This window comes from Onychomys torridus, chromosome 12, assembly GCF_903995425.1.
Source record: "Onychomys torridus chromosome 12, mOncTor1.1, whole genome shotgun sequence".
Taxonomy (NCBI): Eukaryota; Metazoa; Chordata; class Mammalia; order Rodentia; family Cricetidae; genus Onychomys; species Onychomys torridus.
Window position 1 is genome coordinate 9,832,226 of NC_050454.1, and position 25,201 is coordinate 9,857,426.

At 40.7% G+C, this 25,201-nt stretch overlaps 1 protein-coding gene across 2 annotated transcripts in view; it reads right to left on the bottom strand.

Moving 5' to 3' along the window:
• Positions 1–594: 594 nt before the first annotated feature.
• Positions 595–25,201, bottom strand: part of Atp13a5 (ATPase 13A5) — a 123,304-nt gene continuing 98,697 nt past the window's right edge. For both annotated transcript variants that reach the window (XM_036203568.1, XM_036203569.1), the window contains exons 26-30: positions 16,867–17,041; positions 13,905–14,107; positions 5,785–5,873; positions 3,077–3,157; positions 595–1,337 (exon numbers count right to left, since the gene is read on the bottom strand). In XM_036203568.1, coding sequence (XP_036059461.1) covers positions 1,077–1,337; positions 3,077–3,157; positions 5,785–5,873; positions 13,905–14,107; positions 16,867–17,041 — 809 coding nt within the window. In that variant the 3' untranslated portion in view covers positions 595–1,076. The remainder of the gene's footprint in view (positions 1,338–3,076; positions 3,158–5,784; positions 5,874–13,904; positions 14,108–16,866; positions 17,042–25,201) is intronic.

Genomic DNA, 25,201 nt, shown 5'->3' on the forward strand with positions numbered 1-25,201 from the left:
ATGGTTACAGAAGATCTGTTGAATTAACAAACTCAGATTTATTATTTAAAGGAAAACCTAGTAGTTAATTTCAAATAGTCACCAGAAATATTGCCTCTCAAGCTCACAGCACAGGTGATACACACTAAAGGAACTAACTCGTGTGGAGAACACATTCTTCTGTGGTCTTTAATGGACGTCTACGATGATTTGGAAAATTAAAATCATGAAATGGGCTGCCTGGCAGATCTTCATCCTGGGGATTAAAATCTTCTTCAGAATTTTGTTTTTAAGATGATCATAGATGAGTTCAGGGAAACTTCTAAAGTTGGAATTTGATATTTTTGTGTATCAATGGTAATAATAACAAAAGTAACATACCTTTATAAGTGAAAAACACATTTAAACAGTTTATTTGATTACTTTAGTCTTCTCTGAACTGTCAAGTTCCCTGGCCCCATACAATAAGCTTTGGGAATGTACAGAGTTGGTGTCGTTTGCTTACATTTTAACAATGCCCATCCCATGATTCTCAGTGATTTCCGCCTATCTCTATTGTTCTCCACTTCCACATAACTCTGGCTTTCTGAGCAGTCAGGGTGGAATTATTCATTCTTTTTTTTTTTTCTTCTCTATTGAAGCCATACCAAAGATGCAACAACAGGGAGAATTCAGTGATTCGGGGCCAAGATGTATACAAGAATGTGCTTCACAAGTTAACATAAGATTAAGGAAACTTAACATCAATTCCTACATCAGTCCAATTTTCAAATACTAAATACTTCCTCAGTGTTTCTTCTCACTTGATGTCCACATATCTAGTTTCATTGCATGAGAACAATGCAGTTAAAAAAAAGTACAGTATGAATATAGTTCATTAAAGCGATGATCTGAGACACACAGGTTTGTTTTTTTTTTCTCTCACTAGTGAAGGATAGAATGAATGCAAGGTTCTTTGCTGCAAGGCTCGATATATTGAAGTGCTTTGAATGCTTAGAGGGAGGAGAAGAGAAGAGTATACAATTTTTACCTCTCCACAACGGTTGGTTTGGGAGACAAAAGGTGATGCCAGGGAACAAGCATGGCAGCCGCTCTGGTTATAGTCTGGTCCAAAAGTGCTGTTCTGCGGCTTGCCCTCCCAGCCTGAGTTTCCCTCTGGAGACCTGCTCAGAGCTTTCATAGGCTCTGTTGATGTAGAATCCATTTTTGCCGTCGTCTGCATAATCCGTCCTGTTCGTGGGAGGCCAGGTAGAGTCTTCTGCCAGCTTTCGCTGCAAGATCCTGTACTGACTTTTTGAGTAGAATCCACATTCTTTCTTTATAAACAGCCAGAGCTCTCTATTTTGAAGGATGGCATCCTGAGAAATGGGGGGAGGGGCGACAGTGAAACCATTGTGCTTATGCAAGTGAGCCCCTCACAGCCAGACCTCACTGGAAGCCTGGGACCCTGGGCTTCCTCTCTGCTGAGCTCAATGCTGCTGCCTCTAATGCTGCCCTGTCCTGTCTCTTCCCTTCCCCTGCACCCCCCTCCCCTGCACCTCCCAAGCTGTGATGTTTCCAGGCACAGACACCTGCTGACCACCAGAGGCCTTTTCTTTCTGCAGACTTCCAGGAGAAATCCTGGCTGGGTATTCACTTACAGTCCTTTCCCTAGGGGGCTCAAACTAACAATAACGTACCACATATCAAGAAAATGAAGCAGAAGAGAGGGAGACAGGAAGAGAGGAAGGGAGTGAAGGGGAAGAAAAATAAAGAAACTGAGAAATGGAGTCCTACCACTTGTCCCATACTAAGTGCCAAATTTTGTTGGCTCAATGGATTAGTCTGCAGCAACCAAATATTTTTAAAATGTATTTTTATTTACACATATGTGTGTGCTGGGTGAGGGTATATGTGGGTGCCTACAAGAGTCTGCCAAGGCCAGAAGGTGTCAGATGACCTGGAACGGAGTTACCCAGGTGGTAAGTAAGCTGTCTGATATGGGTACTGGGAACCAAAGCCAGGTCCTCTGCAAGAGTAGCTAGCACTCACCATCACTGAGTCTCTCTAGTCCCTCAGAATTATTTTGTTTCCCATCCTTTTGCATTCCCTTTTATTCTTTCTTTATGCAGTTTTTACAAACAGTAGAATTAGTCCAATTTTGCATCATACTTTCCTTTGTTTACACTAGATTTTCTGTCATATACAACTTCTCTGTAATTATATCTTTTAAGATATTTTATTGTACTTAAAGCTGTAGTTATCTTATTATCTTTAAAGACTCCAGCATTTCTTCAAATAGCAGCATAAGCTTTTAAACACATCATTCGAGTCATATTTTGCTGCCGTAGATAACACTATCACACATCTCTTCATACAAGTTAGGATAGGATTTAAATTTTTTCTGTCTCATTTAAAAAATTTGGTGTAAAGGTGGAATTCCTGGATGAAAGAGTATGAGAAATTTACACACACACACACACACACACACACACACGCGTGCGCGCACACACGCACACACACTCCTACTTAATTTGGTTGGTTTTTTCCCTCCAAGGACTTACTTATTTTTTGAGTCTAACTCCTTTTGAAAAGCACCATCCAAGCCTTCTACTGTGTGGGTGAGCTGTTCAGTGGCTCTGACTAGAAGAGAGCCACTCCCAAGAAGACTTGCAAGAGTCACAGTTGCTGACAAGGAAAGTGGGCTTCCTTCCTCCCCTCCCCCAACCCCCATCCTCCATTAGAGGAGCCCTGAAAATTCTGCTTCACTCTGTCTAAAAGGTCTCCTGTTTCAGAGCTGCTGGTTCCCCTAGGTCTCACTTCTAGATGGTTGAGAAGAGGAGGGAGTAAATACAGCGCCCCTTGCAACAAGCATTGGAACTGAAATTTTGTTTTCTATGGAGAAAGACTCTAGGAATATTTCTCAGCAGTCTTCCAAGAATTTTAAGCCATACTCCAAAGAATTCCTCCCAACAAGATCCTGCTCAGTCTTCAAAAGGTCCTTACTTATCCTTTTGGGGAGAGTGAAGAAGTTGCTGTAAACAGTGAATGTATGTTGAGAGTGAGACTGAATTTACATATCTACCTTTGAAAAAAATCATAGGAGCCAATACTATACCTCCACGAAGAAGATCACGCAGAACTGGACTAAGGCTGCCACCAGAATTGAAACTCTCCAAGATGTGATGGTTGGGATGAACTGTTGAAAAAGAATGACCACCATTATATATTGTATGTTTTACATTTTGAAAAAATACACCATGCTTGTTACTATTTAGAATTTCTGTATTTGTAATAACCCTGAAGTTGGAGGATGGGCATTGTTTTCTCTACTTTGCAGATAGGAAAGCTGAAGGCTGGCACACTTCGTCCAAGGACTTACTCAAAGTGAGAATCTAAACTATCTAAACTAAAATGGACTCCTCCAGGCCTGCGCTCCCTCCATAGCCAGATGATGTCTGTCAGGTTCGTCAGTAAGCGCCTTGGGTAGCGAAGCAAAGGACACTTTGGAGCTCATGTGGCCTTCTTTATTTATGCTATACAACATGGGGGAGAAGACATAAAATTAAATCATTCTTCTGCAATTGTTATAGTTTTCTGTGCTCCTAAAACAAAACTTTATGTAGAATTCATTGCTTTTTTTTTTTCCTCCAGAAAAATTGACTTGTAGGTAAAAAAAAAACATAAGTCATGACAAAAGACTAAGGTTGCTTTGACTGAGTATGATGTTTTGGACAAATGTTACTGGTCCCAAACCTAGCGACTTCATGCAAGTCTAACAACCCATACAAATGCTACAGGATCACAGACTCACCAGGAAACATCTCTGTTTATTAGATGTGAGAGCCACATCCACAGTGGGTCAGGAGCTACACAGCCCAGTTTCTGATGCATGGAAAGTTAGATGGAATGTGCAGGAATCTGAGGTCTAAGATCACAGAATCCTCCACCTCCATAGTGGCTAACCCCAGTGGTTCTCAACCTGTGGGTCATGACCCCCATGCAGTTGCTTACATAACAATTCATAACAGTGGTCAAATTACATTTCTGAAGCAGCAACTAAAGTAATTTTGTGGTTGGGGGGTGGCTTACCCCAACATGAGAAACTATGAAAAGGTTGTCCCATGGTTGAGAACCACTGGCCTAGCCACTCACTTCAAAGTCTCATCCACATCCTGGGACGGGCTGTTTAAAGGCACTACTTGGCCCTTTGTTTCTCCAAGCAGACAGCCTCTACCTGGGCTTTGAGGCACAGCACATTAGGTGGAAGGAAGGCTGTGGAGAAGCTGGGTCATACCTGGCCCACTCAGGTCCTCATCGCTGCTTCTACTGTTACGGGGAAGGCTTTTCTCCATCCCCAGCCCGGGAATGTTCTTGGTTTGGAATTCTTCACAAACAGACTTTCTTCACTTCTGAATTACTCAGAGCAACATCTTACTTAGCTTCTGTTCCTAAACCAAGCACATTCTGGACCGCCGTACCTCATGGGCTATGGAAGGATCGCCTGCGTTTTCACTTCCTGTCTCTCCATGGCCTTGTCATCCTGCCCTTGTTTAATTAATCTGTTTGAAACTTCCTTCCAAGAAACCTTCAGCATCTCCCTATTATTTTGGCAGGAAGTACAAAGATGGTTGGCTGCCTTGGATGGTGCCTGCCTCGCTGCTTAGTTTCCTCTGTTCTCCACGCTCCCCAGCACAACACCTGCCTCTGTCTTAGAGACTTTTCTACCTGTTCTGTAATGCAAGCCTTGCTTTGAATTTTATCCCTGTCACCCACATTCGCTCCGTTGCTGGAACCAAAGTTGTACTTTGAAAAACAGAAGATCCCAGCCCTTTCTCCTGGTCCTGAGGCAGTTCTGCACATCTGAAACAGCCTGACCTGGCAAGATCCAGCCTGTGTGTCTGGGCCCTCACCAACCCATGTTTCTTCCATGAGACATGCATGGCTGTCACAGGAACAGTGAGAATTCCTACCTTCTCCCAGCTCTACTTTACATTCCCTTCAAGCATGGGTGGCGACAGACAGCCACGTTACATCTCAGTGAAGAATGGCTAGTTTTTAAAACAAAGACTGGATCTAAGAACAGCCTTAGTAACTTCCTGATGAATTTAATTTCAAACCAGTATGTTCTAGATCAAATGGTGGCCACTTGGATAATACTCTCTAGAGCCAATTCCTGGTATAATAGGACTGCCCCAACCCTTTTCTTTTACAGTTACATTTTAAATCATGTTTTTACTATGTTTTGAACAGTTAAGCTCGGAGAATTATTATGTTAGTGCATTAATTTCACTATATTGATAAAATATCACAAGATAAAGTTTTAAAACAAGATAGTTAAAATATTTCTTATACATTTAGTGGGCAGGCATGCATGTTTTCTCTCTCTCTCTCTCTCTCTGTGTGTATGTGTGTGTGTGTGTGTGTGTGTGTGTGTGTGTGTGTATGTGTGTGTGTAGGGGGCATACATGGCACAAAACACATGTAGATGACACAGGTTGACTTATGGGAGTTGGTTCTTTCCTTCTTCCATGCCAGTTCCAGGGGATGAACTCTGGTCATCAGACTTGGTAGGAGGCTCATTTGCTCAGTGTCATCTTTCTGGTTCCAAACAATGTTTTAGGCATGAACACTATAAACATGCCAAAATGATGACACTATTAATATCAAAATGTATGTGAAATACGAAAATATTTTCTCCTCTAAAAAACAAAAGTTGATATTGTTTAGTGAGTCAGGGAGAATAATGATTGGCTTGGAAACTGCAATGCAAGTACAGCTTTGGCACATATTAGTCACAGCAGATGTATGATGTACAACACTTACCTCCATTACACGGTATAGATCTTGAAAATCAGAAAACAGAATGAAAATTGTGAGGCCCACAGCAGATGTCAGCAGAAGTGAGAATAAATCTGAGGAAACACCAAACACTATTTTCAGGTGCTAAGAGAATGCCTCATATAACTTGGCACATGCCAGCAATCAGTTCATGTTGGGCAAATGGTAGCTGTATCTTCAGATGTTTTGATACATCATCATATGTTTTAAAATATGTTCTAATGTTTATAAGATAAAGGTGTTATATTAAAATCTTTCCTCATAAAGATGGAATCAAACACGTTATAGAAACTTCCACGAAGGAATCATCTTGACTGAGTGTCCCTTGGGTGGAAACATCCTGCCATGACTAGCCGACTGAATGGTTACCAGAGAAATCCTGCTCATGCTCACACTGTCTAGTGAGACACACATAGACCCAGTCCTGATAGCAACTTCCTCTTCAGTTCCAAGAGAATGAGGTACAAGAATCTGGCTTTCCAGTGTCAGGCACGCTAGCCTTTCTGAACTTCTTTGCCCACTCACATTCAGTTCCTATCAAGAGATCATTAATTGCCCAGTGTAGGCAATATTCCTTCTAGCATGGTACATTCCATTTCCTCCACGTAACAAGCCCAATTCACATACCACTTCTCTTCTAACTCCCTAACCCTCCCTTACAAAGTTTATTTCATATCACACATCACATTCTGATTTGTATGATCACAATTGATCTCTCAACCAGGTAGTGGCTGCTCAGAAGTCACTGCATCTGGGGCTTTGGGACTCTGACTTGGGAAAGATAATTTAGAAAAATATGCAAAGCTGGTGGACTTCTCCCTTCCTGTATCCACAACTGCTTGACTTTTAGAACATAAGCATCTCCAGTGCATTATATCAAAATCCCTGCTCTTAGCACAAAAGCCCACCTGCTCCTGTGTCTGCCCAAAGAACTCTGCAAATAGTTCCTTGGGAATGTTTTGAATAGGGATCTAGCCTCAGGTTCCAAGCACTAGAATCCACTGAGTGTTACCATGATAGAGCTGATTCTTAAATGCTATCTAGGTTTTCTATATCTGGACCAACTAGAAAACTGAGATGAGTCCACAGAAACTGTTTCTGAAGATACCAGGGTTAGTTTCACCTTTAAGCACCTATATCCCCCAAATATTAGCATTTCCCCCAAACATTCTCAGAAGAATGATCACACTTGCTTAGAAGAAGAGTGAGGCAGAGAGAGAGAGACAGATAGACAGAGACAGAGAGATGCTCCCAAATAGAGCAATGTGCCCATGATGGTGATACAAAGATCACAGGAGACAGCAATGTGGTTTTTGCATTGTTCCACTGTTGAGTTTCCAGGACCCAGGAACTAGAAAAGGAAGGTGACATCAGCTGCTAGTCCTGCTAAAGACCTGATTTTTATTAGTGACTGGCTGAGTCTGATACGTTCAGTGTGTCCTCAGGCTAGTGATCTGCAAAGCAGGCCCTCTATCTTACTTCAGCTTTGGTTAAAAAAAAAAAAAATGCAATGAAGAAACAAAAGTGTCTGCCCTCTGGGGTTAGCCACTTTTGATAAAGAATGGGGCCCTATGGGGGAAGTAATTTAAGAAGCAAATACTGCACAACCACTGTAACCTGTTTTCAGATAAAGGAAGGGTTGGTAATACTCATACTTGTTTACAGAAAAAAATAATAAGTGTGTGCTTTTTCTGTATCTTGTCATCATAAAGCTGAGCTCTCAAACATTGACTAGAAAAGCATGATTTTTTTTTATTTCAAGATGAAGCCACTTATATTATGCATCTTAGTACCTCTGAAGGCTTTTGAATTCTAACTCAGAAGTTTATAGTCTGTAATATTATGCATTGGGTCAGGAGAGGCAGTTCAGGGTCCAAGAGAACATACTGCTCTTTCAAAGGACCTAAGCTCCGTTCCCAGCATCAACACAGAGTGGCTCACTACCACCCATAAGTCCAAAGCCCTCTTCTGGACTCCATGAACACCTTCAGTCACATGTGCACAGACCCTGCCGCACACATATACACATACTTTTTTTTTTATTAAAAAGTTAAAGATTATGTGTATTAGAATATTTGGTTATAAAACCTTTCCCATTTGGAATTATTAGTTGCATCAGTGATGTGGCTCGGGAGGTGAAGGTATTTGCCACTGCTCTGGCTGGGCTTATGTTAACTTGACACAAGCTGGAGCCATCTGAAAGGCAGGGAATGCAGTTGAGAAAATGCCTCCATGAGATATGGCTGTGAGGCATTTGCTTAATTAGTGACTGATGGGGGAGGACCTAGCCTATGTTGGGTGGTGCCATCCCTGGGCTGGTGGTCCTGGGTTCATGCTGAGCAAGCCATGATAAGCAAGCCACTCAGCAGTACCCATCCATGGCCTCTGCATCAGCTCCTGCCTCTAGGTTCCTGTTGGGTCTATGCTCCTGCCCTGACTTCCTTAAATGTTATGCTACAATGAGGAAGTAGTGTAAGCCAAATAAACCTTTTCCTCCTCAGCTTGCTTTTGGTCATGATGTTTCAGTGGTTCTCAACCTTCCTAATGCTGCGACCCTTTAATATGATTCCTCAGGTCATGGTGACTCACAACCATAAAATTATTTTTATTGCTACTTCACAACTGTAATTATGCTATTATTATGAATTGTAATATAAATATCTGTGTTTTCCAATGGTTTTAGGTAACCCCTGTGAAAAGATCATTCATCAGCAAAGGAGGTCGTGGCCCACAGGTTGAGAACCACTGCATTACAGCAATAGAAACCCTAACTAGAACAGCCACCAAAGCGAAGGGCTTGGGTTCAATTCCTGGAGTTCCCTGGCTCCTTCCCACAGATTGCTGTCCTCTGCCTCCATGTGCATACAATAGCACACACATGACACCCCCCAACTAGATAGAATGATGTGTCTACCATGAGATGGCAGTTTTCCTTTAAGTTTCCAGTCCCCATGTTGTAACTAATCTAACTCTATTTCACTTTGTGTGTGTGAAAGTCCCCTGTATTGTATCCACTACTAGAGTACCAGGCAGTGAGAATATCCTACTTGTGAAATACATTTGCCTTGGAAATCAGGACTATAAGAAATAACCTCAAAATACAAAGTGGAATCTTCATTTGTTGTGAGTCAAGGGTTCATTCAAACACTGCTTTCAAAACCGAGGGAAATGATGAGAAACTCTGACGTTTGACAGGAATATAAGATTAGAGGGAGGCACCGGCATGATCTCAAATCCTTTGAGAAGACAGCTTTGCCAAACTTGTTCAAGAACAAAGAGAATCCGGGTAATATAATTGAATGAATGTGCTTCAACAATAACTGCATATTTATAACTTAGAGCCAGGAGCTTCACATATACAACACCAAAGTAGTTTCTCCAAAGCAGGCATTGGAGGCTAGGCCATCTAGTCACAACTACCAAAACAGACATTTGTGACTGAGTTTAAATGAAATGCACCCCCCCACACACACACACCCCAGGTATACAAATAAGAAAACTCATTAAAGTCTATTATATCAAAAAGAAAATAAAATGTATGTTTATGAACTATTAAAAGAAGAAAGAAAAAGGAAAGCAAAATCTGAGCACCTCCCCGCCCCCCCCACGTCCCGAACAAGTAAAATTTATTGTTCCAAAATGTGTTAAAGCCAAAGATGAAAGTAGGTCTAAGTTACTGGGAGGAAAAAAAATATAAAAGAAGGAATCAATGACTAGTTTTGAATGCTTTCCTTCTCTTAAAAAGATAAAGAGACAAACATGGACCGTGAAGTTAACTCCAAACAAATTCAAGGAAAGAAGGGAAAACAAACCTTAATAAACGAGAAAATCAAAACCAATACAGATTTAAAAGCCTGAGAGCTATTTTGTGACTAACCAGTTTTTTGTTTTTTTGTTTTTTTTGTTTTTGTTTTGTTTTGTTTTGTTTTTTTGTTTTTGTTTTTGTTTTTTTTTTTTTTAAGTGCATTTAAGGCAAGAAGAAAAAGAAAGAGCAACACTCTTGTGATTTGGATCTGAAACATCCACCAAAGGATCAGGAATTAAGGGCATGGTCTCCAGTGCAGCACAGAGGTGGTACCTTCAAGGGGTAGGTAGATAAGGAGGGGGCTAAGCTAATCATGAATTATCCCACAGACAGGCTCACAGCTTAATGAGCTACTGTCAGGTGGTAGAAAATTGAGACAGTGGGACAAATTTAGCAGGACAGCACACTTGAAAGGTATATTCTGTCCCTGGCTCCCTCACCCCACCTGGGCGGTTTCCTTTCTCGCCTCCCCCAACCGCCATGCCTCAGCTTGCCCATTCCTTCCTGCTTTCTTTCTTGCTTCCTGGCCCACAGAAGATGAGCAGCTTCTCTCTACCATGTGTTCCCTGTCAATATCTCTCCCACACTGAAGTCCCAGACCTGAGTAACCACAGACGAAGTTAAAAAAAAATCCATTAAAATTTTTTTAGGTATTTTGTCATACTTAGTGAAAGCTGGTTAATACATCATACATACATCTCATCGAGACCATAGTAAGGGTCACAGAAATCAATTAAAACTTTAAGAAAAATCCTACCCTGAACTGTATGATAAAGTTTGATAATATCAATGAAATGGAATTATATGAGCAAAAATATATTATTTAAAACATTATAACCCAAATCAATCCTTAAAACACCTTTTCAAAGGAAGGATTTAGAGTCAAGTAATTTACTGCTAGGTTTTTGTAAGATATCAAGGAAGAAATCATCCTTGTGTATTAAAATCTTTATAGAGCAAAGAAAAAGTCAAGTTTTTGTCTAAAAGCCAAACATAACAAAAATGTGCAAAAAAAAAAAACCCTTCTGAAAATACAGCATGAAATATATAGTTCTTTAAAAAGCTACAAAATTCAATCTAGCAAAGGTTTAATCTACTACAAGTAAGTAGGATACTTTCAAGAATATGATTTAATAACAAAATGATTAATGTAACACATCTGTACACAGGATAAGAAGATACAAAAATGAGTATTCATCTTGGTAGATGGTGGTAAGCCATTGTTGAAGTACGTCTCCTAACCAGATTTTAAAATCTCTCTTGATTAGAAGTATTTTCTTTACATAATGAAGCTTTCCATGATGATTTCATCAACAGCCAAGAATATATTTATAAACAATGTAAGTGACAATAACTACAAGTGTTGCTATTAAGGTGTATATTCATCCGCTAGCCTTGCTGTTATCTGACATTGTGCTGAATTCTGGGTTTCGTTCATTAGAAAACATAGGTAGATATTTAATTGTTTAAAACGAAGAAGGAATAATTTTGTTTGCGCTTATTAATCTGTGTTTTTCTAAAACACTTAAGACTCAAGGTAACAACAAAGGGCACGAAGGATTCTGGGTAGAAAGTGAAAATAATACTATATCCTTCCCATGTCACAGTGACCCGCAGCTTTCAATGCAACAGAAAGAAGCCATTTGCAACACAAACAGAGAGGCAAACAGGAATAGATTCTTCCTGTTTTTTTTTTGTTTTTTTGTTTTTTTGTTTTTTTGTTTTTTTGGTTTTTCGAGACAGGGTTTCTCTGTGTAGTTTTGGTGCCTGTCCTGGATCTCACTCTGTAGACCAGGCTGGCCTCAAACTCACGGAGATCCTCCTGGCTCTGCCTCCTGAGTGCTGGGATTAAAGGCGTGTGCCACTGCCACCTGGCCAGGATTAGGTTCTTAAAGCACAGAACCTATAGTGAAATAAACTACAGACATTAATGGATAAATACGAAATGGGAATAAAGGTGAGGCGTGGTATGTTTTGCTTGTGAAGTATCCCCCATGGTCCCAGCTGGTGTGCACTACTTTGGAAGGTTGTGGGACCTTAGGGAGGTGGAACACCATTGGATGAAGCGGGTCAGTAGGAGTAGGCCTGGAGATGTCTCTATACTGCAGGCCCACTTGCTGTCAACTTGGCTTCCTGACTGTGAACACAGCATGACCAACCATCCCATGTTTCTGCTGTTGTGCCCTCCTGGCCCTGATGAACTGTGTCCCTTTGTACGGCAAACAAGGGCTTCCTCCATCAGGCTGTTTCTTGTCGTATCCTTGGTCACAATAATAAGAAAATAACAAACAAATGTGGACTTCTCCTACGTGGGAAGATTAAATTATATAAATCCATAAATTCTTCCCAAAGTGTCAAGACCCCAAGTGAGAAATTTTGAAGCTGGACAGTTTATTTTACAATTCATTTGGAAGAAAAAAAACATGAAGTGAGATAGTGTGAAAAACAATAAAAGAAGATAAATGAGAATATACTGCCCACAGGCTGCTTATTAAATAAACCATGAAACCATACTTGGTAAAGTGTCATTGTGCATAGTATCAGTGAAACAGAAAAGACAGTGTGAAAGCACAGTAACTTTGCATAAATATGTACTACATGGAGGTAATACAAAGGTATAGTATCTAATACAAGCTACCTAGAATTAAAACAATAACTTACATGAACATAGATATGATGAAGCTGGTATTATTCTTAGTGGGAGAATAAGTGAATGCAAGAAATATTAAATATTCAATAGAACAAAAATCTGGTAAACATTGATTAATTGGGTAAACTAACTTGACATACATGGTAATCATATCACATTATATTAAAATTTAAAAAGCGTTTAAAATCTTTTAAAATAAATGAGCGTAATCTGCTCTGTTTTGTGATTAGAAAAACCTTTCTCTGCATAAAGGCAATGAGAAAAATAACTACAAAGGAATAAACAGCTCATATAAACAAATAAGGAAAGTAGCAGAAATCTAATATGAACATAGATTAAGATGTACACAGATAAGTCATAGATGACATGGTCAATAATACAGATCTGTATTTCTCTTCACTGAAGATAAAAAGCCAAATTAACACTAAATGAAATACCATGCTCTAAAAAGTCTTTTCAGGTCAGCAAAAAGCTTGTTTTCAGTACAGTATTTTCATATCCCTTCTCGAGAATACTGTTATGAAATGACCGTCTAAAAAGCAACAATGAAAACTGCTACAAATATCCTAGAAATCAATATAAATCATATCTCTAAAACTGAAACATTATCACCTGCTTCCACCAAATGATGGAACTGGTTTGCTTAAGGAAATCGTAGGGGCAGTTGAAATGATTTATAGGAGTTTTGTTTTGCTTTTATTCTTTGTAACCCAAGCTGCTTCAAATTCACCACGTAGCCCAGAATGACCTTGAATTTCCCCCTCTTTCCTCTACCCCCTAAATGCTAAGATTATAGTCATGTGACACCACTGCTGGTTCATGTGTACTGGGGATTAAACTCGGGGTTTGGGGCATGTGAGGCAAGGGTTCTAGTAATATTCCCATGCGGTATGAGTATACTTTGACATGGAATTTTTTTACAATGCTCACATGGCAAAGCCAGCTGTGTGGTAGACAACATGCCCATGCATCTGGATTTCCTAAGGTTTTGCTTGAGCTGGCATAATTACTAACAGTGTCTACTTCCACTTGCAAAAGTGTGGAAAGACATACTCTAGCTTTTTTTTTTTTTTCCTGCCTAGAAGTCTTGAGTGTAGTTCCAAACATCTTGGGTTGTTTTTTGTTGTTGTTTTGTTTTTTTGTTTTATTTTTTTTTAATTTGCCTTATTCTGCTTAGAGAAATGTATTGGAGAAGTAAGGCTTTTTAAAAAGCATTTGTTATAAATGTAGGGACATTCCTATGTGTTTCACTAGACCTTTTACATAAAATGCTTTGTTTAATTCTCACCATAAGACTGAAGGTCATATAATATTCCCATTCTACACATGAGAAAAACAGGGGAATAAGAAACTTCATGCAACCACTCTGGCTTTAGGAAGCTACTAAGAGGTTCTGTGAGTTCCTTAAAGGCCTTCTACAAAATCTCTTGACATCTAAGCTTGTGTATCAAATGATTGTAGGTGACTCATTTGACCATTTAGTAATGACTGTGCATCCTCACATGAGCAGGTTACTGTCCTCGGGCTCTCCCGTCTAAGGCCGTTTTATTCTGTTATCATGCCAGAGAGAGGCAACATCTCATCTGCTGGTAAACTACGACTCTGGAAAGGAAGCGGGAACAGAAAAAGACTCAGAATGGAACCACTTACAGTTTGTGTAGATGGGTTCTCGAAACGGCTTTCCCTTAGAAAAAATGAATGCGGCTGAGATACAGTTGAAGGTGACGATGGGCCACAAAGTAGTGCTCTCAAAACTTAGAACAGAAGCAGGAACCAGAGTCGCATTTCCAGTCCAGTTTCGCTCCAAACTCATATTGGTTGAGAAAATACTTTGGTTGGTCAGAAAGCATTCACTATGAAAGAATTGCAGGCATTTATGAAATATCTCTATACTTTTTAAAAATCAATTAGTTGACAAAGTAATTTAATGATTACCAGGTGACTTCAGCTTTTAACCTGCTCCTACTGGTGACTGACAGGACATAGCTTGTTCACTTCTTATAATGTTGAAGCAGAAATAGAATTTGAAAGAAATCAAGATCATCCTGTCTGTTTTCCAGATAGAGAAGATAATCTGCCAACTATCCATAGAAATTGTTCTATGGAATTCCTGTCAAATCAAATAGTAAATGTGTGTGTATGTGTTTATGTTTGTGGATATGTATGTATGAGAATATGCATATGTATGTATATGTCTGTATTGTGTATCTTTGTGTGTGTGTGTGTGTGTGTGTGTGTGTGTGTGTGTGTATTCGCTTCCATTTATTGATGTAAGCCTCCTGACTTGCATCCTGAGATATGGCCCTACTCCACACTCTCCTCAGTAGCTAAGAGATCATAGTAAAGACCCAGCACAGCCCTGCTGATTGTGAGGTATCTCCAGCTCTAGCAAACTGACAAGGTAAGCTCAGACTTCTCAGCTTGACATAGAAGACTTGCACATTCTGCCCCCAACCTAGCTTTCTGGTCTTATCTTTTGCAAGTGCCCTACCAAGACCCCTTAATCTCCTAACACAGTGTCTGCTCTTCCTGAAATACTTCACATTTTTTAGTTGGATGTGCAGTTCCCATTAATTGCAGTATTATTTATTCTTCAACCCTCATTATATCTAACTCACTTTGGATGGGAATCGGTTCTAGTTCCTCTCCTCTGTTCTTCCTTCTTGCTGCATTTAGCTCAGTATTTTGGAATTATTTGGTTGAGATTTTTTAATTTTCATCCATGTATTATGAGTTGCTTTTGTGTTTTTATATTAGTTAATTTACAACATTTTTGGCATCTAGCATAGTGGGATCATACAATATTTATTCAGCAAAATATGTCTTTAAGATCCAGGCTTTGTCAGCTCTGATTGACTTATTTGCAATGCTCTCCTTTATTACAATAATGAAACCCGAAAATTGGTTTTAATTTGCTTTCTTGTTTAGCTTGAAACTTTTAAATTACTTTTCAACTGCTTATAACTTATTTTCCAAATGTGAACTCAAATGCAACAAATGCAAAGTGTCTCCTTCTTCTTCTTCTTCTTCTTCTTCTTCTTCTTCTTCTCCTCCTTCTTCTCCTCCTCCTCCTCCTCCTCCTCCTCCTCCTCCTCCTCCTCTTCCCCCTCCTCCTCCTCCTCCCCCTCCTCCTCCTTTGAAATAGTGGCTGGTTAGTTTGATGTCATCTTGACACAAGCTATAGTCATTTGGAAAGAGGGAACTTCACTTGAGAACATTCTTCTATCGAGTTGACCTGTAGGCAAGCCTGTGGTGCATTTTCTTGATTTGGTGATTGTTGTGGGAGGGCCCAGCTCATTTTGGTGGTGACATCCTTGGGCAGATGGTCCTGGGTGGTATTAGAAAGCAGGCTGAGCCAGCCATGAGGAGCAAGCCAGTAAGCAGCATCCCTCCATAGTTTCTGCTTCAGTTCCTGCCTCCAGGTTTTGCCAGATTCTGCCAGTTCCTGCTCTGACTTCTCTCAGCAATAGAGTGTGATCTTAAAGGTATAATCAGAAAATAAGCCCTCTCCTTCCCAAGTTTCTTTTGGTCATAGTATTTTATCACAACAACAGAAACCCTTTAAAAAATGAGAAAATGTCTTGCTTCATAGCCAAAGTTGGCATTGACCTCATGATCTTCCTGCCTCAGACTTCTAAGTGCTGGGAATATAGGTAAGCATCACTAAGCCCAGCCAGATTTAATTCTTAATATCTTGGGGTCTTAAGATCAATAAATGTGCTTTGTATATAGTAGATGTTCAATTTGCTAAATAATGTTTGCAAAGAGCCAGCATTCTTGAGATGGGTGGGTTGATAGGCTAGATGCCCTGGATTTCAGAGCATAATACAAAAAAGTATATAATTCTGTCCAATTATGTTGCAGATGAGGAAGGTAAGAGCTGGTGAGGTACAAGTATCAAACCAAGGCCATCATGATTTCCTGGTCATGCCTCTATGGCTCCACCCTGCTTCCTCCTGTTTCCAATCACAGCTGGATTTCTCTATGTGAATTTGTTCCAAATTGAACTTGTGGTTCTGAAACTACATGGGACTGTACATTCCAAATCACACTTGAACTGCTGACTTTGGAGTCTGAATGAAGACCTTACACACCACTTGCTGGTTCTCCATTCGTGTTTCTCTGCTCTGGGGTTCCGATGCCAATAGGTTCGTGGTGGAGTGTACATGCTTGAGTTCAAAAGGAGAATGATATTTCTTCAGGAAAAAGAAAGCTTGAGTTTACATATTGCCTATGGCTGTTCCTGTACTATGATAGCATCATCAACTAGTTGCAACAAGACCACCCTCCTCAGAAAGCCTGAGATGTTCTTTTCTGACTCTGTGCAGGGAGTGTTTACCAACCCCTGTTCTACATGAAATCCACACCCCAAGGAATGGATACAGTCAACTAGCTGTTAGAGCATCTCATCAGCAACCATGGTGACAGATCTTTCCTTGCCTGCTCCACATGCTCACCCAGCATGCTACCCATTAAATGCATTCTGTTCTATCATTTATGATTTGCAGTATGCAAGTATTATTTTAGAGTCTGTGTTGATACCTGGTTAGATAATGTCACTGCGCACTGCTTTTATCAGTTTCAGAATGGAAACCTAAGGGAATGAACTCACCTATACCGATAGACCTCGCAGTACCAGGGCTGCTGCTTCACGGAGAGAAATGCAGACACCAGTACAATGCAGGTGAAACAGGAATTCAGGAAGACTGAGAGTAGCAGCTGAGGAGAAAGTAGTTGTCCTGCTGGTCTGTATGGAGCCAGCTTCGGGTAGGCATGATTTATGCTCACTGAAAGACAGGTATAGGTTTTTCCTTTACAATTTTGTTATTGAGGATAGAAGATGAGATGCATTAACATCTTGAGTCTCTGAGTAAGATTCGGCTTGAGAAAACACAGTCGAAGGTTCACACCTACACCAGCCATTATGTCATTGCATATCCATTTCTACTAATCTTGGTCTCCTCTGTGCCTTGCTTTTACTTTCAGAACTAAAACGTAATGGGCTGAAAGGTCCTATAATTGATATATTTATTATACCACACAGTGCCCATATTTTTTCTATAGACTGAGAAGGATTGATATATGAAACAAAATGAGCAGTATCAATATCTTTCATGAAGGAGGAAGGTAGATAGTTGAAATGAGGGATTAAGTAGTCACCCATCTTAACTCATCACTGTATGGAAATTAAAAGAAAGCATCTACTCTTCAACCAATAGTATCCAAGCACTTCAATGTGCCAGGCACTGTGATAGATCTTAAGCTGTGCTTGGTTCTTTTCTGGATACACAGGTCAGGGGGAATTGCTACTGCACATTCCATTTGGTCTGGTAGAGGAGGTGGGCTCATAAAAATTTTGTTTTCAGATAACGGTCTTAAAATATATTGCATTTTCAAGCATGGAATTTGTCATTTAAAGTCATTAGAAATGCAAAAAAAGAACAAAGTTTTTTTTAATATATGACTATATCCTTTGTAGATACTTCATGCTCTAACAAACCAATGAACATGGATGGCATGTGCTCTGCCTTTTAGGACAGAGCAGGAAAGAGGCATGGAGAGCTAGCAATTCAGAACATCTCATTTAAAGGTTTACATAATTCATCCTTTAATCCTTGCCTTCCAATTATTCATCTCATCCCCTTTCTCAGCTTGTTTCTTTCTAATTTTAGGAACTTATGGCACATGTACTTCAGCCTATGCTCACACATGTAGAGGTGGGGTGGGAGGGAATTGATGTAAACTTTGGGATAATAAAACTCTAAAGTAGATTTCTGTTCACTATGTGATCTGGGATAGCAATGCAAACTCTCTGGTATTTCATGTAAAGTAAGAGTATGACATAATGTGTAAGTGCTTCTCAAAGGCCCTTCCAACGAATTTATTCTAAAGCTCTATGACTACTAAGGCATTACTGGTACATTTCAATGTGTTTTCCCAACAGAATGTTAGAAGTTGTGGCGTATGAAGGGCCACTTGCTCTGCCTTCCAAGTTTTAAGTCCAGTAGATACACAGAAACCGGTATTTTTATTACCAAAGAATATGATGAGCACAAAATTACTAATTTAGAGTACAGTTTAATCCTATATCCATTTAGTAAAATACTGGTAGTATGTTTATCCTGAGGCCTGTGAGTTCCTCAACCATGAGTTCTTAGCCATATTTATAGTATCGGGCACACTATATTTCTTCCCGTGGATTGGTCCTTAATTACAAGCAGAAAGCAGATGGTTAGCTCTATAACATTTGTACCTCTACTGCACTCATGGACAAATCTTGCAGTACCAGTCATTATTGTAGCTCACAATGTTCGACAGCTGACTAAGATCTGCTGATGGCTTTTCTCTCAGCAGCCTACATGGCACTTTTCAGCACTAGGAAAGCTGTCTAGCAAGGAGGAAGCTTCTTTGTCTGTATCAATTTGACTTTCCTATGTTCTATGACAAAAATGTGTTAATGTCTTCCGCAACAGGGTCTTACCATCAAGTTGTGGTGGGAAACCAGAGCAATGTCAATAGCTTATATTGTTTTGGGGGGTGTCTCTTGGATACTCATGATGAACAAGCTGAGAAGTCTTCCATACCTAACACTGTCCTTTTCATTTGGCAACCTATGACTTCTAGGAATACTATCTCTTATGTAAGGTAACTCTAATACTTCTATATAAATATGTAAATATACATATGTTATAAATGTATATGAAGCTTATAAAATAGTGGGTTTGCATATGACTTTTTCAAACATCATTAGTGCTAATTATCCCTTCTCCTACCCCTAACCTCTCTCGTAACCTTCCATCTAACCTACACGTTCCCTTTTCACCAGTCCTCATCAGAGAAATTGGTGCAGTGGATGACGGTTAGCACAGAAACTCACAACCGATCTACGTGCAGAGAATAAGTGGCATGTTCAATCACAAACGGGACATCTACATTCTGCCACCCACAGGGTTCAGGGACTATCACCAAAGAGGGTGGTTGGAAGGTTCTAAGAACCAGATGTTTGGAGGACCGGACTGAAGCAATGTCACTTGGACATGACAAGACCACTGCATCTGTAAATTTATAGCAGCTCTGCTATATAAATAATATATAATGACATGAGATCAAGCAAGACAGCATCAAAGCATGGAGCGGGAGAAGCCATGAGCCCACATCCCGAGTCAAGGAGTTACTGACAGTTTGTTATGGCTTCTGATGAAGAGTCAGTTGTCTTTAAGGGTGTGGTCCATGGCAGGTTGACCATGCTCCAGTGGGTGGCCCTGCACCCATGAGTATGTGGGCAGCACAAATTGCACATGATGGTTTCTTTTTAAAGAGGATATGAACTTAGGAGGTGGAGGATGGGCTGGAAGGAGTTGGGTAGGGAGGAAATGTAATAAAAGGCACTGTATGAAACTGTCAAAAGAATGAATTAAAAATGTTGTTTTTAAAAAGAATATGATAGGCTTTTGTCCCTAGTTTCTAAGACACATCCTCTGAATCCTTGACAGTTGCTGTGTGAGAGGAACATCTTTCCTTTTCACAATGGGCCCTGACAGTTTATGCTAAGATGACTGATGCCAGGGTCTGGGTGATAGCTCAGTAGTTAAAGAACGCTTGTTGTTCTTGCAGAGGACCTGGGTTCAGTTCCCAGCATGGTTATCAACTGTCTATAACTCCAGTTTCCAGGAGGTCTGCTTCTCTTCAGGCCTCTGTGGGTTGTAGCTACACATGTGGTATATATACACACAGACAGACAAATACTCATAAACACACAATCAGTCTGAAAGTAGCTTTTAAAAGATGAGTGTGGTTTTGAAGAGAATTGGTGCTAACGATGTCATATAGAAATGCAGCTGACCACAACCTTATAGACCACCAGGAAAACTGGAGCTTCAGGCTACATATCTGCCTGACCTAGAAGGGGGTGGGTGGGTGATTAGCAAAACTGGCCACAACCCTATAGACCATCTGTAAAACTGGGCCTTCAGGCTACATATCTGCCTGATGTGGAAAAGGAGAAGAGCTGGAGACTGAGTTCAGCCTCATGGCAAATGATTCAATCAGTTGTGTTTAGATAATGAAACCTCAATACAAACCCTGGACCTGGAAACTTAGTTGAGTTCTGGTTGGCAGTGTTCTGTACATTATCACATATGTGTGTGCCAGAAGGGTAAAGCATCTTGATTCCACAATGGAAGGACAGCAGAAGAAACCTTTAGGATCCTTCCAAGAGTTTGTCCCACATCTCTCTCCCCTTGACTAATTCTAACTTGTATCATTTTTCTATAAATAAAACCATGATAATAAATACTACACTTGTGTGGATTCTGTGAATCAGTGAATTATTGAATACAGGATGGAGGTAGTGGAGCCTCTAACTTGTAGATAGCTAGTCAAAACACAATTGGTTTAGGAATACCAAAAGTTGTCCCTGGTGTATGAAGTGAAGCCATTCTTGTGGCTGTGTCCTCAACCTGTGATATCTGGTCTAACTGTGTAGCTGCTGTCAGAAGTCACTATTGGAGTGCACTAAGAAGTGGAAGGTGGTCATACAATGTGGATGGTCATACAAGTGCATATACAATGTGAAAGGTGGTCAGTGCTGAAGAATTGCAGTGAGCTTGCATCTAAATCACAGGAGACAGAGGCTGTAGAGTTTAGAATGCCTTTTACATGTCATCATCCAAGATGCATCTATGAAGTTCATGAGGAGGCTGTGGACACTTGGCACAGGTGCTGTCACGGCTCTGGGAGATGTCACCCTACCCCATTGATATACTCTCCCACACATGCTCATTACAGTTTTTGTCCCTCTTCAAGAACCATGGGAGATTGGGGAATTGGTTTGACAGAGATGGCATTTATTTGGGGCTCGCTGGCATGATTTTGATCATGGTGATGTTAGCAATAGTTTCAAACAATCTTTCATGGCTCACCATGTCAGACTCTGCTGAATATACTGTCTGGCCCTTCACTGTGGCCCTAGAATGAGAAAGTTGGAGTTGACCTGAGCTCAACTTGATGGAAATAAACTACAGTGTAAAGCATAATGGTGCAGCTGAGAAATCTAGATCCGCTGAATGACAGTCAACATCTTGACCCATACACTGGGAGAGTAATTGTTTGGTGACATAAGCCACTGAATTTGGGGTGAGTTGTGATACAGTGATATTGTGGAAGCAGCTGGTTGATATTTTGCATTGGGCATTTTAACTTTTTCTGTATTAGAGACTCCTAATATTTCTAACAAGAAATCTGTATTGCTGGTTATTAGAAGAAAATGATTACTGGTTTGGGACATCCATTAAATTCCATAGATGGTGCTGAGTGGTTTTATAAGTACTATCTTTCTTTCCTTAAAATCAATGCAAAGCAGGTAAGTTTTGCAGAGGAATTAACATGGTAAAGTAGATTCTCTTTCTTAAGGACACAGTGAGTAGCACTGCTATGATATGAACAAAAGGGGGTCTGATCCTAAAGCCTGTGGTCTCTGTCTGCAGCTTTTGCAATAGGATGGATTTCCTAAGTTTAAAAGGACACAGTGGGACTCATGAACCAGCTTGGAGAGCAGTACTGTTTATAACCAGGAAGGAAAATTCCAATTATCCAGATTTTCTTAAAATGAAGATGATGACATTTGTTATTAGATTGCATGCAGTAGAATACAAACTTATGAGATGCTATATTTTACCTAAAATTAATCACCCCTTTTCTCAGTTCTCACAGTGTATCATTTATATTGATGGCCTCCTGCAGGATGTCGTACATTAAACCACATTGTTCACACATGCAACCCTGCAGACTGAACTCTCTAAGAAAGAAACCTTGCCTTGTTCCACTTTTTTTTAAATCTCTCATTAAACCTCATACTGGGCCTGCTACAGGGGAATAATTGCCATTTGAAATTACAGTCTTTAATTGTTCAAAATAATTTGATGCATTTATATTAGAAATTATAAATCATGGGAGCCAAATTTCAAGGTGACCATAAATTCACCAAATCTATAAGCAAAGCTCTGAGATTCCCTGGATGCACATCTTCCATGAGAGTCTCCAAAGGCTCACAGGCAGAAAAGGTTACTGCCTTTTGGTGAGATTTATGTAAAAGATGCATGTGTGTAATGGAGGGATGCCTGCTCACACCTAATTGTCTCCAAGTGGCCTCCTCCTACCTACTGACATATTTAGTCTGAATGGAGCTGGCTGGTCCTTCTTGAAGCCTAGTTACATCAATACGTTTTCTATTCAAAAGACTTGCCGAAGGGCCAGTGAAAGTTTGATGTCACTAGCTCTGGGGAGACAAGCGAACAGACATAAATGACGGCACTTCAGCTGTGTCATCGCTTCTTGGGACATTTGCCATGGGTGAGCAGAGGCCAACAGATTCAAAGTGTAAGAGCTGGACTCAAGGAGAGAGGGGGACTGGCTGCTTGAGAACAAAGAAATCTCATGTTTGGCCCTTCAGTGTGCAAGAAATATATTTTTGATCACTTCCTTCCTGTGTTTTCTTGATGTAGTCTGAATGGATCTTGTTGAAGACGACAAACATGTCTCTAGCACAAACTCCCACCCAGATTAGGGTCAAGTTGGACTTCACGGTGTGCATTTTCCTAACTGACTTCCCTCCTGGTATCATTTTTTTTTTCACTTTTTAAAAAATATATCATGTCTTGTATTATTAGCTGCATGTGTCCCAATCTCTGTGATCTTTGGCAAATTATTTAAGAAACAGTAATCTCCTTGAGTGGAATGGCATTGTCAGGTTCTGCACCTCGGCTAAAAGGATGCTTATGGAGGGCCCATCACAGTACAGGGGACAGCAGACTCACAATATGCTGAATGATCTCACAATGAACCCTGCTCTTCCATCTTTTGGGAAGACTCGCCATCTTGGTGAGCACTTGAGAAGAATCAAAATGTGCTCAGCAAGGTTGGTTTCTTCAGAAACTCAAAACCACGGGCAACAGTTCTAACCTTGCTTCAGAATTGGGTGGAGTTATTCCGGGCTTTCCTACACTTGCCTGCGTGGTATTAGTTATAGAGTTGGCTGACATAGAGAGGTGGGGCTACCACACCCCTTTCTGTGGTACAACCCGGCTGACTCTCATCTCTGTTGTTTGCCCTGTGGAACTCAGTGTCTCCTCCAAGCACTGGTTCAGCTAGAGACTGAGATGACCCTATCCAGGGCCATAGCTACCTCTAGAAGAGTTTCTCAGAAGGGTGACAGGTCAGAAGGTGTCCTATTAGGACGGTAGCACTTTATCCAACAATCGACAATCAGGCAGCACATTCAATCATTGGGCTTAACTCTGAGGAAGCCTGAGATGGTGAGGCTAAAAGTGAGAAGAAGCTACTTTTGTTTGTTCATCTCCCTTTGCTTTCAGACATTGTTTTCCCATCCCCATAAGTTTAGTCATACATAGCCCAGGTAGATCATTTCCTGGTCAGTGTCAGGTGTTGAAATGATCTCACCTTTTGATGTGAGAGAATCAGTGGCTTGGAACTAGCAGTGGGAGAGAAGGGCTTGGCTGCCTCTCTGGTTCCCTGGTGTAATCACCTGCTTTTCACCAGCTTCAGAGAGTGGGGCAACCAGGGGAAAGCTTTTATTTAATTCCAGATGCTTCCTTCCTGGCAGATGCTCTCAAATCAGCAGCTATCAAAACTTAGGCTGTCTGTACAAGGCTCACTGATGGGTTCTATACTGCTTCCCTGTGGACTGGCGTGAATGGTAATCACATCTGAGCTGGTGTGGATGGTAATCACACCTGGGCTAGCATGAATGGTAATCACATCTGAGCTGGTGTGGATGGTAATGGTGTGAATGGTAATCACACCTAAACTGGTATAAATGGTCATCACACCTGGGCTGGAATGATAATCACATCTGGGCTGCTGTGAGTGGTATCACATCTGGGCTGGTGTGAATGGTATTGACATCTGTGCTGGTGTGAATGGTAATCACATCTGGACTGGTGTGAAAGGTAATCACATCTGGACTAGTGTGAATGTTAATCTCTCCTTCTGACTCCTCAGGAATGCTTCCTTCAAGTATCTCCTGGAGTCCATACCATAAAGACCTCTGTAGTCTGCCCTCATTGGGCAGCTTCTTGCTATGATACTTCCCGCCTGAGTAAGCTCCATGATTTCTACTTTAAGTATAAAATGACTGATACATGGCTTCCCTTCATGTCTCTCCTCTCTCTCATCTTTATTATTATGAAAGGGTGAACAAAAACACAATGTCCCCTCAGAATCATCCAGGCTTTCCTAGAATACTTCTATGACTCTCTTTTATTAATGTAGCACTCCTGAGAGGAAACCAAGACTTCATAGATCTTTCAGTTCTCCTTAAAGCGCCCTTCACAACCACTGCTACAGTTTTTCAGGGAATCAATATGCAGTTGATGGGTAGAGAGGGGGATATGTTCACAGTGGAAGGACCAACAATGATCTCTTGAAAGGATACTGTGGAGATGTCGCCATTGCCTTTCTTCACGCTCAACTGGCACTGGTACTCATTGTTCTCAACTGTTCAGGTCAGCAAACCTCCACCCAATAGGAAAACATCATTCAGCAGCCACTCACACCAGCATCCTTTTCTTACTCCGTGTTAGACTCATACAGACACCTGGGGCATAAAAAGGCTGATGGCTCAGGTTTAGAGTCACTCTAACACAGGAAGGAGGGGAAGTTCTTGGGACTAGAGATATCTCAGAGGATAAAAGTGGGTATTGCTCTTATAGTCTTTGGGTACTGTGTTCACATACACAGTACCTCCACAACAATACACATAATTTAATTTTTTGTTTGTTTTTGTTTTGCGGGTTTCTTTTTGAGACAGAGTTTCTCTGTGTAGCCCTGGCTGTCTTGGAACTCGCTCTGTAGACCAGGCTGGCCTTGAACTCAGAGATCTGCCTGCCTCTGCCTCTAGAGTTCTGAGATTAAAGGCATGTGCCACCATG